General features: G+C 36.0%; 1 protein-coding gene across 1 annotated transcript in view; it reads left to right on the forward strand.

Moving 5' to 3' along the window:
- The window catches only part of LOC150110175 (uncharacterized), a 525668-nt gene that overhangs the window by 402995 nt on the left and 103301 nt on the right, over positions 1–19372 (forward strand). Inside the window, exons 17-18 of the mRNA XM_090391921.1 lie at positions 7068–7154; positions 14211–14228. Coding sequence (XP_090248047.1) covers positions 7068–7154; positions 14211–14228 — 105 coding nt within the window. The remainder of the gene's footprint in view (positions 1–7067; positions 7155–14210; positions 14229–19372) is intronic.

Below are 19372 nucleotides of genomic sequence, written 5' to 3' on the forward strand. Positions count from 1 at the left end.
GACTAAGGTGTCAAGAAATGGTAAACAGTTATTAGATTCTCTTTCTACTGCAAAGTGAATTTTGGGATGTTGGCTGTTTAGATAGGTGAGAAATGCATCCAAAATGTCTTCCATGGGACCAAATGGTAATCAATATGACATAAACACATTAGGGGCTTGTATGTAGCAGTGGTAAATACTTTGGTTTCAAAGTGTTCCATGTAAAAGTTTTCTAAAGGAGGGCAGAAGGGGGGGGGGGCATAGAAGTATCATTAATCTGTTTGTAGATTTTTCCTCCCAATGTAAAGTAACCTGCATACATAGTAAATTTGAATAATTCAAAGATATCAGGGTGAAATTTAGACTTGATGAAATCAAGAGTGTCTATAAGTGGTACTTTGATAAATAAAGAGGTGACATCAAAACTAACCATCTGTTTGAATTTTTAAGGATATAGTTTTTAATTAGTGATTTGAAATGGACTGAATTTTTTACAAAAGAAGAATAGTTGCCGGTAAAGGAGGAAAGTGACTTGGCTAACTGCTGGGCAAGTTTATACGTGGGACTATCTATGCTGTTGACTATGGGGTGGGGGGAATATTAGATTTGTCTATTTTTGTTAATCCATACATAAAGGGTGGTTTAACATGAACTGGTTTTATTCTTCTCTGAATTTTTAAGGATATAGTTTTTAATTAGTGATTTGAAATGGACTGAATTTTTTTACAAAAGAAGAATAGTTGCCAGTAAGGAAGGAAAGTGACTTGGTTAACTGCTGGGCAAGTTTATACGTGGAACTATCTATGCTGTTGACTATGGGCATTGGCGGGAGGGGGAGGGGAGGTATTAGATTTGTGGATTTTTGTTAATCCATACATAAAGGGTGGTTTAACATGAACTGGTTTTATTCTTTTCATGATTTCTTTTGGCCAGGAAGGCACTTTTTTCAGTAATTTGCAGACTTTTTTTTTCTTTGAGACATAGTGGGGGTCTTGATCTATAAATTGGTACATAGAACCATCACATAGGATATCTTGCATTTTTTTGCTATAATCTTCTTATCCATGACAACTGTTGCATTTCCCTTATTGGCTTTTGTAATAATAACGTTTTTATTCTTATACAACTTTTTTAAGGCAGTTATTTCATTATTCAGTATATTGCTTTTTTTTTTTTTTTTTTTTTTTACATTAGAAGATGCCAAAATAGGACTTTAGATCTTTGGTCCATTAGAGTTGTATTGTTTCACTTACTCAGTAAGTGAAACAATACGACCTGTTGCATATACGAGCTGTGTTGTACTCTGATGATGCTGATTTGAAATTCAGCGAAATATAAGCAGTTAATAAAACATCGTTTGATAAAATAGTTTGTTTGGTGTTTTTAATTCTGGTAAAAATAAGTCATGAAAACCATCAACACCTAAACTTATCTGTTAGATTGATGATCCCCTAATTCCAATATGGCCAAGAATCCAACACAGCTGAATTTCAAAATTAAGGACCTTCAGTTTGTGCAAGAGTTCTACTACCTCACAAAGCATTGGATGCATATTATATAAAAGAGATGAGATGACCTATAAAGATCTCTTTGAGTCTGTATAAATTATGTACTTTTAGTGGTGGTTTTCTTTTAAATATACAAGTGCAGGCTGAATTGCATGCAACTCTGCTGTTTAATTCCTGCAGTTGAGTGGGATTTGATTGGTTATAATAGTCAGGAAATGCAGCAGAACAACTAATAGTAGACTCAGATCTTGACAAAAGTTTATTTTTCACTTGGTCAGACTATAATAAATTTAGTTTAATCCTTTATCCAAGTGTGTTCAAACAAAGTTTGCACCTGAAAGTATCTTCAGGACTGGGGTAAAGTGATACAACACCGGGCAACTCCTTGCAAAGATGGAGCAAGCTACCAACACTCCTGTCTCCCATAATGCAAAACACATCTCCTTGTGGATATGTATAATGTTATGCATTAAGGGAAGGGCCACTACCACTACAGTTTCGACCTTTATTGAGGTCTCTTCAGTGGGAGCCAGACCCAAGTGGAGATACCAGGGGCAGAAGCATTAGCATGGTCATCTCCACCTATAGGAGTTGCCAAATGGTGTGCTACCTTTTGCATAACATTAGACATATCTGCAAGGAGATGTGTTTTGCATTATGGGAGATACTGAGATAGGAGTGATGTTATCTTGCTCCACCTTTGCAAGGAGTTGTCCAGGTGTTGTACCACCTTACCCCAGTCCTGAAGATACTTTCAGGCACAAACTTTGTTTGCTCACACTTGGATAAAGGATTAAACTAAATTTATTATATTCTAACCAAGTGAAAAATAAACTTTCAACATCTTTCTCTAAATCCAGAGTAATTTATTAAAAAGGTGGCACACCATTTGGCAACTCCTATAGGTGGAGATGACCTTGCTAATGCTTCGGGCTGGTATCTCCACTTGGGCCTAGCTCCCACTGAAGAGACCTCAATAAAGGTCGAAACTAGTCTGGGTAGTGTCTCTTCCCTTAATGCATAACATTATACATATCCGCAAGGAGATGTGTTTTGTATTATGGGAGATACTGAGATAGGAGTGATATTAGCTTGCTCCACCTTTGCAAGGAGTTTCCCTGGTGTTGTACCACCTTACCCCAGTCCTGAAGATGCTTTCAGGTGCAAACTTTGTTTGCTCACACTTGGATGAAGGATTAAACTAAATTTATTATATTATATTCTAACCAAGTGAAAAATAAACTTTCAATACAAGAAGCTATTTCTACCTCTGCTAGAAGAAATAGCTTCTTGTAAAGAGTGACTTGCCTATTGTGTGAGCCTTTCTGCCTTTGGCAATTTGAAGGCTTACTTTGTAAGATGCTTTAAGTACACTTTCGTTTTCTTCTACCCCAGAAAAATGCTTAATTATCGTTTTTCTACTACTCAAGTCTTCCATAAGTTGTTCAAAATAGCTTAAGGGCTCATGTTTTGTTTCAAATTATCGCCATAAAAGAGACGGTTTCATAGAATTTTGTGACATGACTTCAGAGCAAACAGTGCACTATGATTTGATTCTACTAAATTTCCTGTCCATGTAAAATGAAATTGTAAATATGATTCATGATGTTTACGTTTTTTAATTTTTTTTATCACTTGATTGTTTAACATTTAATGTTCTTTTAGTTACTGCTGACTCCACCTCTTTACTAACACAGGATGATGACGTAGTCATAGATGTAGAAGCAATCGGCTCCTGCTCCACATTACTTTTCTTCTTAATTATCCATTTATCCATGTTTCAAGGCACTTTAGAAACACGTTCATTTAACTTCACAGTAAACTGAAGACTAAAAATAACTTTAAGCACAGCAAGTGAAATAAAGCAGAACAAATACGTAGAGCAGTAAGAAGACACATTCACTCACTTAGAATGGATGTTTAGACTGAGAGATCAGCTGTTTGGGTAGGTTCGGCTCTCAGGTAGGGAAGCGGAGGAAGGATTGACAAACATGTATAGACATGAACTACAGCACTGCACTTCGTCACTCAGTTCTCAGAAATCAATCAGTATCAGTGTTGCCAACTTAGCAACTTTTGGGCTTTCATGGTGCACCCCCAAAATTTTATCGCATTGAGAACCTCCTACTCTAGCGAATAGGGATAAAGTGCAAAGGAGATTCAGTGCTGTCATTTATAAGCCACCTGGATCACCTTGGCCAGAAAAAATTATTCCTATTGCTGAACATCCTGCAATCTATATTGGGAACTTTAATAGTCACCATGAACAGTGGAATTATGCTCGAAACAACGAATGTGGCAAAAAACTTGTTGATTGGATCGAACTAAATAATCTTCACTTAGTCTTTGATGCCAAAGACAAAGGCACTTTTAGATCTGCGGCCTGGAAAAGAGACTATAACCCTGATTTATGTCTTGTGAGCAAAAATAATTCAGGTCACCCTATGCAAAATCTGAGAAGGGTCTTAACTGACTTTCCGCATAGTCAACATAGACCGGTATTAATTGACATTGGCATTTCCATTCCATTTGTAAGATCAAAGCCTATCCCACGCTGGAATTTTAAAAAGGCTGACTGGAATAATTACGCAAATGAACTTGACAAATGTATTCGCTGGATATCTCCAATAAGTAGTAATTTTCATCGATTTATAGGTGTAGTCCTGCTTGCTGCCAAGAAAAGTATTTCTAGAGGTATTAAACATAACTATATACATGGTTGGAACGAAGAATGTGAATTACTTTATAATGAATATCAGATAAACAATGACCCAAAAACAGTAGACGAACTCCTAGAAAACTTGGATATATCCCAAAGGAAAAAATGGGTAAATACAGTTGAAGGTATAGACTTTACTCATTCTAGCCGTAAAGCCTGGAGCCTTCTTAGGAAACTAGGTGGTAGTGCTCCTTTGATTAAAGAACAACTAAGAATCACCCCAGATCAACTAGCTGTACATATTGTTAATATATCACATATCCCAAACAATAAAAGCATACAAGATATATAAAGAGAAAATTAAAAGATTTAGCAAGTCTTCACCTATAACTTCAAATTTTGCACACCCTTTTACGCAGCAAGAAGTTGAAGCAGCCTTAAAGTAATTAAAGCCTGGTAAGGCTCTTGGTTTTGATAAATTGATGATGGTCTGGAAGACAGCATAAGAATCAGGCAAAGTAGAGTGAAGAATATCAGAAGAAAAGCAAATTAAAAGTGGATGAATGAAAAGGGCCAGTACCATGACTGGGAGATCCACTCGAAATCTGTCCCATGAGGAGGGGTCCTGTTGAGCACTGATGGCATGCTTGTATGTGGTTGTGTTGTTCTGGACTAACGATCATTCATATTTTAATTTACTTCCCTCTTTTCACCAATAATCACAGTCATTATGTTAGCTGTATTCATAATCTTTCTGGGCATCATACACTCAGGCTGATTTTATTAGGCTGACCAAATGTTTCTTTAGGTTTTAAGTTTTTACAGAAAATTAATGTTTTTCACTGTATATAAACTGTATACATATTATATGTATTAGTTTTGTTTTATTTAACGATTTTTTTTTTTTGTGTGTGTGTGTAAATGAGCTTTTAATACCTGATTGTTGTTTTTACCTGTGTTTATGCATTTTTTACTTTCACTGTTTATATGTCATTTGCTATTTGCTTCATATAAATCTCTTTACACTTGTTTTACATCTCTTTTAAAGTTGTTTTTATACATTGTATGTACACCTTTTTACACTTGTTTACTTGTCAAATTTAAGCATCTCTGTAGTGCAATTGGAAGAACGTTGGTACATTGCACCCTTCTATTAGAAAAGGCCCAAGTTCGATTCTCGTCATGACGGAAGGAATCTTTACATGGACATTTTCGATCAACAGTGAGTTAGCCGATCTCGTATGGAGGTTGCAAGGTTTTTTCTTGCATACAGACAAATCAGCCCTTCAGAACACGCAATTTACAGACAAAAAAAAAATACTAGCCGTGGTGGGCAGTAAATGGGGCTGATGTTGATGATTGGTAGGAGGAGGTTCAGTGTAGTTTGGGAGATGGAGAGTTGTATAATAGTTGTCCTCCCACGATGAGTCTTCGGACTCCTTGGAGGTGTCATGAATAATAATAATAATAAAATTACTTTCACCTGGTGCAGGATGACCTGATTAGTCTTTCTGTCATTAGACTCTAAATTGATCAATCTATCAATGTCATTGTTTACATGGTGTATTGCAGTCTTGTGATTTATATATTAAATAAAAACTGATATATATAAAATATTTTATGCGTCAAGACCAGTAGACCCACAGATGGTTAACCCCTTAGGATTAAATTGAAGAAATCTACTGTATTACATAGAAACTATTACAGGTTCAAGAGATTTTGAGTCGCCGTTATCGTTGAAGTCCGCTTCTGATATCAACAGATGTGCCGGCATTAATTTACTCATACTCAAAATTTGGGAAACTTATTTTTAGTGTTATTAGTTAAGTGTTCTGTATTCTGAGACAAAGTACTTCTCATGTTTGCTAAGAATGCTATTGAAATCCTGCAAAATATCAGCAACCTAATAAATTATTGTATTTAGTTTGCTTTTATCTGATTATTAGTAGCAATACAATTCATAGTAAGAATCCATTTACACTTTTTCTTTTTATCAACAGACTTGCATAAATATTAAGCTTAATTAACTTAATATAAAAAAAAATAAAGTTGTGAGATATGTCAACAATGAGTCTGTCGACTTCATGGAGGGTGCAATAATAATAATTATAATAATCATGGAAGTTGTACAATGGTGAATAATTTTTGCATTTATAGCAGTAGATGCATTGAATGCATTACTTGAGGGGGGGGGGGGGTAATGAAAGTGCAGACAGTAATGAGGCTCGTGAAAGTGGAGACTTTAGTTCGTTGTAGTGGTGGAGACTTGCAGTTTGTTGTAGTGGTGGAGACACAGTTGTAGAGTTAGTGCCCTCCCTTGATAAGTCTTTGGGCTCCCTGGAGGTGTCCCGTAATAATAATAATGAGGTACTGTATATACACAACTTGCAATATTAAGATAACTCGACATGACATAATGCTTACCTATCTGTAAAGTTTGAAAATATTTCTAGTGATTCAACCAAAAATATTATTCTACTGGACCTTCAAAGTAAAGTTCCAGTAGAATAATATTTTTGGTTGAATCACCAGAAATATTTTCAAACTTTACAGATAGGTAAGTATTATGTCATGTTGAGTTATCTTAATATTGCAAGTTGTGTATATACAGTACCTTATTATTATTATTATTACGGGACACCTCCAGGGAGTCCAAAGACTCATCAAGGGAGGGCACTAACTCTACAACTGTGTCTCCACCACTACAACGAACTGCAACTACACAAACGCCATCTTAGACTTGCACTATATGCAGGTGCAAACTTGACATTTGTCTGTTTGCTTACTTGAGAAATGGAGTAAAACTAGGTTTAAAATAGCTTGGCATTTTTAACATATGTGCATTATTCATTATAGTGTTTACTGTATTCAATAAAGATTTCAGATCAAAATTGAAGATTGTCTCTTTTTCCTCCTATTAGGCCTCTAAATGAAATTCCTCGATATTGTGGGGGAATACATACTCTTACAGAACCACTACAGAAAGGATTGAAATATTCCAAAATGAGGTAAACATTGCATTTTATTTGTTGTAATATTTTGATTTTTTTTTTTTTTTTCAGAATTTAATATAAATTCTGAAATATTCTGAAGTTCCTTAAAATAAGTGTCTGTCACTAAATTACTTTAGTTTGTCTGTTAAACAAGAGACCTCTTAGATCAAATTCATCACTAACTGGAAACATATGAACTAAGAAACACATGTCACACTCCTTTGAACAAATGCCATGGATGAGTTTGGAGATTCTCAAGTGGTTGCTTGCTCTCGATACATGTAACCTATTTGGCTGAATTTAGGACAAAGACCTTTTATGCACACTTTCATCTTACATTCTCACTTCTACAACTCTAATTGCCAGTTTTCTCTTTGGTTACACATTACGCATGACAGCTGTTGGATCTTTATCCTCAAATTTAAAATGAATGCATTAACAGTTGACTCATCCATCCTAAGGAATGGAGGAGGAAAAGTGGAAACCCTATACAAAATAAATAAATTAATTAGAAAAAACATTCACTACTACACAAATCACTGAAACATCTAGAATGTTTACTTCTACAACCCTGAATATTGACTTTCACACCATGCTTTAAAGAAATTCTGATAACTTATTAACTTCAGTACTTGCTGAACTCAATGCTGTCTTATTTCTCACAAAAAAAAGAATAATTTTCTTCTTGTTTTACTTTTGATAGTGTTCAAACCTCTGAATAACATGAGATTTTTCTTCTTGGAATGATTCTAAACCTTTAGTCTGGTATAAACATACTATAGTTATCACTTTCTCAAATTCCATGAAACTAGGTTTTCTCTTTCACTCCATGTGTTTACTTTACCATCAAACCAACTATTAACTTTCTTCAAATCAGATTTGTCTATTAACTTCCTCTCAATTTTATCATCATCATCAGAGATCTCTATGAAGTCAAGGACTTATATATGGAGGTTATACACTGGTGTCCAAAAGCTAAGGACAAACTACATTTTTATCTCTATGTGAAAAAAAATTTCACTACTACAGTCAACTGTGTACATAAATTTATTGCCAGCATACTTATAAATTATATTACAAAAAAAATGTGTTGTAACCTTCGTACAAATTCAATTGCAATATATATGTTTGGCAAAAGTTACAAATTTCCTAAAGATGTAGTTAAGAAATTAATATACAGTGCTTACAGAAAACTATGTGCAGAGACGTTTCATTATGGAATATGTCCACCTTAAACTGAAAATGCAACTCTCACAATGTCATACCATTCTTAGCACCAAGTGATTCAGGAGTTCTTGAACAAACTGGACCACTCCACCTTCAAGCAAGGATAAAGTCTTGTTTGTTTTCTAAAGGGGAATTTTGATTCGCATTGTGTCTCCCTATTGCATCTCAAACACGATCCTGGGGTTGAGATCTGCAGAGCGTGCTGGCGACTCAATTCGATTAAATATCCTCAGCTCCAGAAATATTTCCACTGCTTGTGTACAATGTGCCGTGGCATTGTCATCCATAAAAATGAATTCTTCGCCTACACCGCCACGGAACAATTGAACATGATATTGAAGATCTGCATTGCAATATTGTTCACCAGTCATAGTCCCTTTTTCCAGCACTTGTAGCTTGGTGTGTCCATTAAGCATTATGCCTTGCCATACCACGACTCCAACACTGCCATATCTATCCATTTCAAAAACATTCTCGAGATGGTAAGCAGTACCACTTTCACACCAGTTCAAGTGTCATCTAGAAGCGGAGGAAAGACTAAAACGATTTTCATCGGTAGAGAGTACGTTAGTGTCTTGTCATGAGCATTGGATAAAGGGATGCAGACTTCAGGCCTGCAGACATATAGGCCTACTTTTTGCAGATGTCTTGCTACAATTTGTCTGCATATCTGTGCTTGAATGCCAACTTACAAGCTGACCTGCTGTGGTATGTTGATTACGTTTTGCTATTATAACAAAAATCTGTCTTCGTGCTCTGGGATAGAGCGAGGGTGACTTCTTAGCAAACTTTGGAACATTTTCCTTTGTTTTTAAAACTCTGCCCGGGATCTGGCTACAATGCTATGCAAGATTCCAAACTCTCTGGCAATATCAGAATTCTGCAGCCTTCTTCAAGCCTTCTAATAATTCTTCCCTTCATGAAATCATGTAGATGATTGTCTTTGAGACATTACAAGACATTCACATTTGCAACTTTATTTCTTCACGAAAAGAGCTTCCTTCAAATGCAATTCGCCTTTTGCTTTTATCCTGTTGAATGCTACATGATTCAAAAATTTGAATGTGTGCCCACTTTCTACTTGAAATTGTTAGTTATACAAATTGCCACAAACTGATCATCTGAATTTGTGGTTGTAATTTTCAGAAATAGTGTTTGTCCTTAGGTTTTGGACACCAGTGTACCTTCTCTTTACCTGTCATTCACACTAGATGCATTTACCACATCAACAGCCTAATGTTCTATTCCACTTATTGCTCTGTGAGAGAAAAATCTAGCTCTCACCCCCCTTTCTTAATTGCACACACTTAACTTCCATTGATGCCCCCCCCCCTTGTCTTCTCCTTGCCTTTCATTGAATGGTTAAATTTCACCATTCAATATCCTGTAACATCCTTTTGAAAATTTATAGATCTCTGTCATATCATCCTTCTTTCTCCTGTTTACTGCAGTCCATATATTCTCAGTCTGTCCTCATTATTATTATTATCATACAGGTATCTCCATGGAGTCAGAAGAAGACTCATCATGGAGATTCATTTATTCACAGAATACTTCTCCTTAAACTCATCATTGAAGCACCCACAACCACTTCTGGCGACCCATTCACCACCCTTCAAGCAAAAAACCTAGTCCTAACATCCTTTTCTAAACACTCCACTGGTGAGTCCTTGTTCTCTCTCTTCTTAATATTTACTGAAAAATGTCTTCATTGTCAGTATAAAATCTCTTAACTTAAATGCTTCTATCATATCTCCTCTTTTTCATCTATTAGATAATTTTTGAAGTCTACAATCTTTGTCACTAGCCTCTGGATCCTCTCCACAATTCTTCATCACTACAAAATCTGGGAGTCCAGATCTGTGCACAGTATTCCAGATATGGCCTTATGTAGGGGAACAATAACTTCTCTATCCCTGCTTGTTAGAGTGTTCTTCAACAACCATGTATAATCTGATGTTTTGGTTACCTTCACAATATGCTCTCTAAACTTCAACTTCCTGTGATTGTTCACACCAAAGTTCCTTGCCTCATCAGTTCCATCAATATAGTACATAGCTTCTGATCTTTTCCCTAAGTGCATCACCTTACACTGGCCACTTTAAACTTGCAGCCATTTATCTTTGTTCAAATGATAGAAGAATGATTGATAACAGCTGATGTAAAAAAAGAAAAATGTTCAGAACAAACAGCAGAGCTTAAAAAAATTCAAGCATTCAGAAATGTTTTAGGAAAATTTGAATTAAAAGGCAAAGCTCTAATAATAATGGTAAACATTTGAAGAATTTCTGCTGTGGGTGCGATAGCCATTACATATAATACTATGTTTGAAAATAAATGCATATGTAAAATTACATGGAGGAAACACAAATTGATTATGCTAAATGTTAGTTCAGTATATAAGAATACAGGGATCCTTGAGTTACGTCAGAGATCCATTCCTATGGACCAATGTAAGGCGATTTTCGATGCAAGTCAGAATTACGATAGCCTAAGTTACTTACCTAACCTAAAACATCCTAGAGTCAACATATATATCAAGAAACAGAACTAGGCCATAGGAAAATGAAAGGGAGAACATAATTACTGTATAGTACAGAAAAATGACAAAAATGAGAACAATCCCCGAAATGACAAATGAAACTGTACATTCTGTACAGGCGAACTTTATCCTTGATAATAGTCCTGAATTTTAAGTTCAACATGCGGCCGATGTTCATTGGTATTTCTCCCTTTTTTGCCCTTTTAATAATGTCTAATTTCCCTTCTAATGTAATGGCTTTCCTTTTCTTCGACACACTGCCATCAGAAGAGTCTGCCTTACGTTTGAGACCCATATTGAAGGGTAAAAAGTCACAAAAAAACACAAACACAAAAGTGAGAGAGCGGATGTAAACAAAGTTCGCCAGCGACGTTTGAATTTTACGTCATGCTGCTTCAAGTCAAAATTTATTTTTTAAATCATTTTGGGATTACCGCCGTAAAGTCGAAACGATGCATGTTGAGGACAACGTAGGTCAAGGACCCTCTGTATATAGGGTTTCATGTAGGAAGTGACCACCATGTAGTTTTGAGTAGGATAAAAATATTATATTGTACCTGAAACTCATTCATTCACCTGAAACTTATTCTGTGAGAGAAAAATCTAGCTCTCATCCATTTCTTAAGCATACACAAACTTAACTTCTACAAATGCCTCTGGTCTTCTTCCCTGCCTTCCATATAATGAAAATTTTCATCAATCAATATCCTATAGCACTCTTTCAAATGTTTATAGACCTCTGTATATCACAACCACTTTCTCTTGTTCCTCATCATCAAATTCCTGACGTGTAGCTTTAGAGGTTTTATACAATATTATGGTGGTACTACATGAAAAATTTGCATCATTACTAACTTCATATCGACAATTTTCCTCCAAAATAATCGTATGTGTGTCAAGACTCCAATATTATTACATCTTGTATTTCTCTCTTTTAAGACACTTTTTACTGCATCAATCCATCTAGATTTTGGTCTTCCTTTGGATCTTTTTTTTCCTGTCAGCCTGGCAAAGAACACTTGTTTTGCTAATCTTTCCTCTCATTTGTTAGGTAGCCATACCACCTGAGATTATCTGCTAACACACTCCTGGATTTTAGCAATGTCACATTCTTTTCTAATATCCTCATTTTTGATATGATACTGCCATTGATGCCATGTGTTCACTCCCCTAATTTTTCTCAAAACTCTCGTATCTGTGGTCTTCAGTCTTTGATAGAGTTAATTACTGCCATATAATCCATGCTCAAAGCAGTTTATTTAATTTATGGATGGGTTAGGAATAAAATAGTTGATCTACACTGGAGACAGATATTAGAGCATTAAGGAAAATTAGAGTAGTGAACAGATGGCATTAGTGATAGAACCATTAAATGCAAATAGCAACGAAAAACATTTAAGGGTGCTAAAGTAACGTGGTATGGGTTAAACTGAATAGGCAAGGAAAAGTTAACAAAGCAGGTGGTCATATTCAAAAATTGTAGTAAGACGATCCATCCAAATTTAGGTGGAGTGATAGAGTTAGCATTACTTTAGAAGACTAAACTTTATGTTCTGACAGTATTGAATGACTTGACAAATCACAGATTAATTTGGAAAGTTGGTTTACTGGTAAGCTCAGAAAACCAACTGATATGAAGCTAATAATCATGAAAATTTATTTATGTTGAACTCTGTTTAGGATAATGGTGGCGGTTTTTCTCCTTTCAGTCATTTCTGACCTTAGTCGAATCTGTAAGCATTGCTCACAAAGTGTTTTTAGTGAGATTTTTTACAGGGTAGTTCACCATTGCTCTCCCTCCCCCAAAAAAAAAAAAAAATAAAATAAATAAAATAAAAATAAAAATTATCTGGTCTCGGGGCTGGCATTTGGCAGGGACGTATTCATGATTGTAATCCATGTGTATTCATGGGACCAGTTTACCTGTCCTGGAGGCTGAAAAAAAAACCAAATATCTGGGTGGAAAAAACCCCTATCTCTGTATGAGACTGGCATACAGAGATAGGGGGTCAAATCACCTTTTATCGAAAGAGACCAGATAAAGGTTTCCCAAATCACCTTTTATCGATAAAGACCAGTTAAAGGTTTCCCCATGTCACCGACAGGAATGGAGTCCAGGTCTTTCTGACCAAAGGGCTTTATCTATACTGACTGAGCTACAGAGGCTCGCATCTTTTTAGGGTAAATCATGGTGATGACCTCCCAGAAAGCATATGTTACAGCTCATTATAGTAGGACTCATTTTTTACCATGTGTCTAGCTTTCTAATGAAATCTCAATTTATCTTTAATTGTTTTCACTATTATTAGTATGGCATTATAGAATAGGATTTTAGTGACGTGGAATATGTTCTTTTCCAATATATTTCCAGTTTATTGGCTGCATCAAGTAATGTGTTTCTTTTAATTTAAAACAAATGAGTACTTTGCCATTCTCAATTGCTATGAATAAATCATCAAATGAATTGTACTTTTTCATCTGTTATTTTATAAATGCAACCTATTTAGTTCACTATTTTTATCTTAGTCAGTTCCTCGTATACTGCTACTATAGCATAAAAGAACTGCAGTAATATGAAACCTAAATTGGATATGTAGGGCGACTTTTGGTAATAAAATTCAATGAAGTTGGTGAGTTTCATTTCAAGAAGGGGAAAAAAATCGACCAGATTATTTCTACTTATATATTAATCCCACACATCAGATACTGAAGAACTAGTAGCATGTAGCACAGAAAGTGAAAAAAAAAAAAAAAAAAGAAGAAGGAATCTATTCGTGTTATTTTTAACACTTGTGCTAGACCATGTCACTGGTCCAGAGAGAGAGAAGTGAAACTGCAGGTTAGTTTGAAGTTTCATTATAAATGATTGGTGACCAGCAGATGCATACATTTTTATATATTTAGAGGAGAGTAAAAGAATGATGAAAACTAATTGAGGTGAGTAACACCCATATAAGTAGTACCTGTAGTCTGAACAGGAATTTTTAAAAAATTTCTCCCAGCATTTTAACATGTTTGTCTCAAGGAAGTGGTCTAATGCAAACCATCAGCCTAGGACGTATCCATTATTTTATAATTAATGAAAATGATATGAAATTTAAAATCTGTCTCATTAATGAATTTGGTTAGTTGTTATATTAATTAATATAAATACACTAAAAAACATTTAAAAGATATATATTTTTAAAAAATAATGTGATGGTAGTAGTAGTAGTAGTTATTGTTTTATATAAAAAATATCTTTATTTATGTGACCTGCTAATTGAACACTTTTAAATTAAACTCTGTTCTGTTATTTTCAGAATATCTGAACTGCCCAGGTAAGCTGTGTATTTTAATATATTTTTATATATGCTTTTTAAATTTTGTGCATGAATTTTGTTCACAATCAAATTTTGATAATTTTTGATTTCAAAATCACATTCAAAAACAGGACGCTTTAGGATATGCAATGTTTATGTTCATTATGGTATAGTAAGTTTGAAAGAATTTGGAAATCATACTTTGAAAGTTACTTTGGATATCTAGGTTATGCTAAATAACTGATTTTTCAGATGGTAAATTATACCTAAGTACAGTTTGCTGCATTCTGATAGAGCCATGAATTTCCCATTTTTCTTTTGCGTGTTGCTTGGTTACTTGTAACTGTCAAGTAACTTGGCTTATTTGAAACCTGATGAATTCTTTGATAGGACAGTTAATCCTATATACATAATGTATTATGGCTGTCCGTTGAATATGTTCTCCTGACCAATTTGCTTGTCTTGTGAGATGAAAAACCTAAGCTTGGGAAAGGGAACCTACCATCTCTTTGTGATAGTTCTGTCATACTTGTAGTTTTGTATGATAGTTCGGATAATAATGATAATAATATCTGCTTCCAACCAATAGATCATGGGTTCATATCCCACCTTGGGCATGTTGTGGATGTTTTTAGATATGAGATGAATTGCATCCATTGTGAAACCACCATCTTGCTTGTTGGTGAGAAGCAGTACCTTGAGCAGAAAAGTACATAAAGTTACTTAGAGGCTGAGGTTATGGCTAAATGTGTTTGTGAGAAGGTGAAGGCCGAAGGTTGTCTGTCCAAGGAAAGAAAGCTGATTGTATTTGGAAATCTGGATTTTTATCAAAGGTAGAGGTAAGTAAGGTGAGATCTTACATGAAATTAGATGTGAGACTGTGTTTTGGTAGCATTGAAGTTCACAAGTTTATCCTCATCTGCTGAAGAATAGTAAGGCGATCAGAATTCATGACATTTGTTATGATCTTGAAGCTTCTGATGATTAGGCACTACAAGGTTTGTCAAATGAGAAAGAAGAATGAAGCATATTGTTGTGCCTTACTAATGTCTTATCTTAGAAATGGACAGCCATGTTAAATGAAAGAGTAAGCTGTATAGTTTGCTAGACCTGCATTTGACAGGTACTGCATTTTAAAAATAGAACCCTATTTTTAAATTAGAGCAAATAGAGATGGATATGATGTTGGTGACGTGGATAAGAGGATGGCTACTGGACAGACATCAGAAATTAGAATATTGTGGGGTATAATCGAGGAAAAGCAGGTAACCAGGTAAAAGCTGTTTAACCTTCCTGCTAGCCATGATGTGTTTTCATGTACATCAACTTTGGATAAGAAGTGCAGTTATCTCCACTATGAGGTGTAATAATCTATCACACTCAAGAAAATACTTAACTTGCTCTAGTAGCTGAATCTCATCACCAGTTTTATTAAATAATGCATAATTCCTTACTACATTCAGAGTGACTGTAATTTTAAATAGTGATATTAGATAGAATAAACATACACAGTATGTTTTATATTTCTAGTCCTTTTATCATATAATTATAGTTTGTTGTTAATTGCAAAGAACAAAATAACAAACTTCTATGCTGTATATTATTGTTATTATAAGGTGCCTCCATGGAGTCAAAAGACTCATCGTGGGAGATCCAACATTGACATATTAACCCTTATTCACACAATACCTGACATACCCTCCCTTAAACTCATTAACAGACGAAGCATTCGCAACCTCCTCTGGCAATGCATTCCACCCATTTACAACCCTCCAAGCAAAAAATCTAGTCCTATCACCCTTGTTAACCACACTCTTACACAATCTCCAGGGACGACTCTCGTTCTCTCCCTTCCTGCACTGGTCTTAAGATAGTTATCAGTATCAATTCTATAAAACCCTTTTAATAATTTATATGCTTCTATCATATCTCCTCTCCTATGTCTATCAACTAGTTTTTGAAGCCCACAGACCTTCAATCTATCCTCGTAGGAGACATCCCACAGGACTGCAATAATTTTCATAACCCGCTTCTGAATCCTTACCACCATTTCTTCATCACCAAGAAAATCCGCGTGACCAAATCTATGCACAATAGTCCAAATGAGGCCTTATTAATGCCTTATAAAGTGGAACAATCACTTCTTTATCCTTGCTTGTCAGTGTGTTCTTCAGTAATCATGTAATTTGATTTGAAGTTTTGGCAACCCTTGCAGTATGCCCTCGAAACTTAAGTTCTCTGTCCACAATGACTCCCAAGTCCCTAGCCCCATCAACTTCTTGCAGTTCAGTTCCATTAATATAGTAAACAGCATGTGATCTCATCCTCCCAAAGTGCATCACCTTACACTTGGCTATGTTAAACTGGCAGCCATTTAGTTTAGCCCAAACCATCAGCGTATTTAAGTCATCCTGCAAGATATCCACATCATCTGAATTGACTATCGCTTTTCCCAGTTTTGCATCATTAGCAAACAAATGAATATTTCCTTTCAAAGTATTCCCAATATCACTGATATACAAATTAAATAATAGAGGACTAAGCCCTGAGACACACCACTAGTCACCTGCCTTCTACTGGGCTCCACCATTAACCACCTCTTTGATATCTATCTGATATCTAGCCACCCTCTAATCCAAATCACTAGTCTTAGGTCCATACCAATTTGCTCCAATTTATTATTATTACCCCAAGACCTCATGGAATCAAAGACTCATCTGGGAGGTCCTTTTATCACACACACACAGCTCATCATACTGTGTCTTGAACACATTCAAACTCCTTGCAAACACCACACTCTCAGGCAAGGCATTCCAATCATTTACAACTCTGCATGAAAAAAACCTGCTTCTCATGCCCCTACTCACACCCTCTTTATACAGTTTCTGGGGATGACCTCTGGTTCTTCCCTGATCTCCCACTATTCTCTGTAAAACTTCTCCAGCATTGATCCTATAACAACCCCTTACCAACTTGTAGGTCTCTATCATATCTTCCCTCTTGTCCATCCGACTCTGCAAATTACATCTCAATCAATCTTCATACTCAACATTCCAGAGGTCAGAAACTACCTTAGTCAATCACCTTTGGACTATTTCCAACATCTCTTCATTCTTTTGAGAACCAGGTGACCAAATCTGGGCACAGTAGTTCATGTGTGGCCTAATCAAAGCCTTATACAATGGAACAAGAATCACCCTACTTCTACAAGTCAGTGTCCTCTGCATAATTCCCAAAAGCCTTTGTGTTGTCTTCACAATTTTGGCTATGTCCCCTAAATTTCAGATCCTTATCCACTATCACCCTCCCAGATCTCTTCTTTCTTCCACCTTCAACATTATATCCTCACTAAGCATAAATTCTGCATCGATCTTTGTTTTCCAAATTTTAAAACCTTACATTTTGCAACATTGAACTCACATCCCCATTTCCCTGCCCAATCACACAATTTATTCAAGTCTTCTTGTAAGGCCACAACATCTTCACTACACTTCGATGTTCGTCCCAACTTTGCATCATCTGCAAACAACTGAATATCTCTATCCAAATCTTCACTTATATCGTTAATATACAAGTTAAACAGTAATGGCCCCAAAACAGACCCACCCCTAAGGCACTCCACTAGTGACTTTCCTTTTGCTGAATATCGCTCCCCCATACACAACAAGTTGTGTATGGGGTAATGTTACACAACTTGTTAATACCTATCAGCAGGGCTGCCCCTAGGAATTTTGCCGCCCTGTGCAGTAGCATATTTTGCCGTCCCTTCTCCCTTATTTTTCGTATAGTTTATGCCAACTTTGCCGCCCCAAAATAACTTGCTGCCACGTGCAAATGCACGTCTTGCACCGTCTGTAGAGCCGGCACTGCCTATCAGATAGCCAGTCTCCAATCCAATGCACTAATCTGCTCTAGTTTGACTATCAATTTATCATGAGGTACTCTATCAAAAGCCTTTGCGAAATCTAAGTATATTATTGTGTATCCTTCTCCTCTGTCCAAGGAAGCAGTCACTTTATTGTAATAAGTAAGTAGATTACTAAAACATGACCTCCCTTTTGCAAATCCATGCTGTCCATCAAAGATAATACCATTGTTGTCAACCCAACTCTGGATCCTAGTTCTCACAAGCTTCTCCAACAACTTAACCACAACACCTGACACACAGATAGGCCTATAGTTTGATGCTTGAGTTCGATCACCTCCTTTATGAAGTGGCACAATCTTGCCCTCCTTCCATTCCTTAGAGACAACTTGACCGAGTGCAAGACTCGTATTAAAAAAATTTGTCAAGACAGGTGTCAACTCCCTGGCACATTCTTTCAGAATACGTGGTGGTATATTATCAAGTCCCACAGCCTTATTAACATCTAGTTTACTCAACTCCCCATACACCTCTTGCTCACTTACAGTCAGTCTCTCCTCCCCATCATCAACTGCTCTCAATCTCTCCATGAAGTCACATTCACAAGATTGAAAGACCTTTATGAATTGCTCATTAAGTATCTCCACCACACATTTTGAAACAGCTGTCTTTATACTGTTTTCTCCTATCAATGTCATCCTTCCATAATCATTCTTTCTTTAGCTGGCTGCATATCAAAAGAACCCCTTAGGATTCTTTTTGGCTTCATTAACTAACTGCTGTTCATACTTCACTTTAGCTATCCTCAAAAACCAAGTCTCCCTCCTTTCCTGGTCTTTGTAGACCTCATAGAATTGGTTATTTTTACTTCTCTTATGCTGCTTCCACAATGCATCTCTATCTGTATTGCATGTTTAATCTCTTTATTCATCCATCTCACACATAACTTATTTAACCTTCTCACCCTTGGAATATTCTTGGACATTGAATCTACTAGATAGTTTTTGAAAATCCCCAAGCTGCATTGATCTCTTTTCCAGCTAACTCCTCATTCCATGCTACACCCGTAAGCTGTCTCCTGAGCTCTTCATAATCACCCCCCCCCCTTGTAGTGCCACATATACCCTTTTCTCACAGAGATTCTCACACTGCTGGCAACCTCCCAGGTAATCACCTCATGGTCACGCTTACCAATTGGTAGATGATTTGACACCTCATTTATAATTATGCAACAGAGTCCCATGCAGAATCTTGTCAAATGCCTTTGCAAAATCCAGCAGGATCACTGAAAAAGGAA

Source organism: Typopeltis vanoorti, chromosome 1, assembly GCF_054136105.1.
Source record: "Typopeltis vanoorti isolate ZY-2024b chromosome 1, IOZ_Tvanoo_1.0, whole genome shotgun sequence".
NCBI lineage: Eukaryota > Metazoa > Arthropoda > Arachnida > Uropygi > Thelyphonidae > Typopeltis > Typopeltis vanoorti.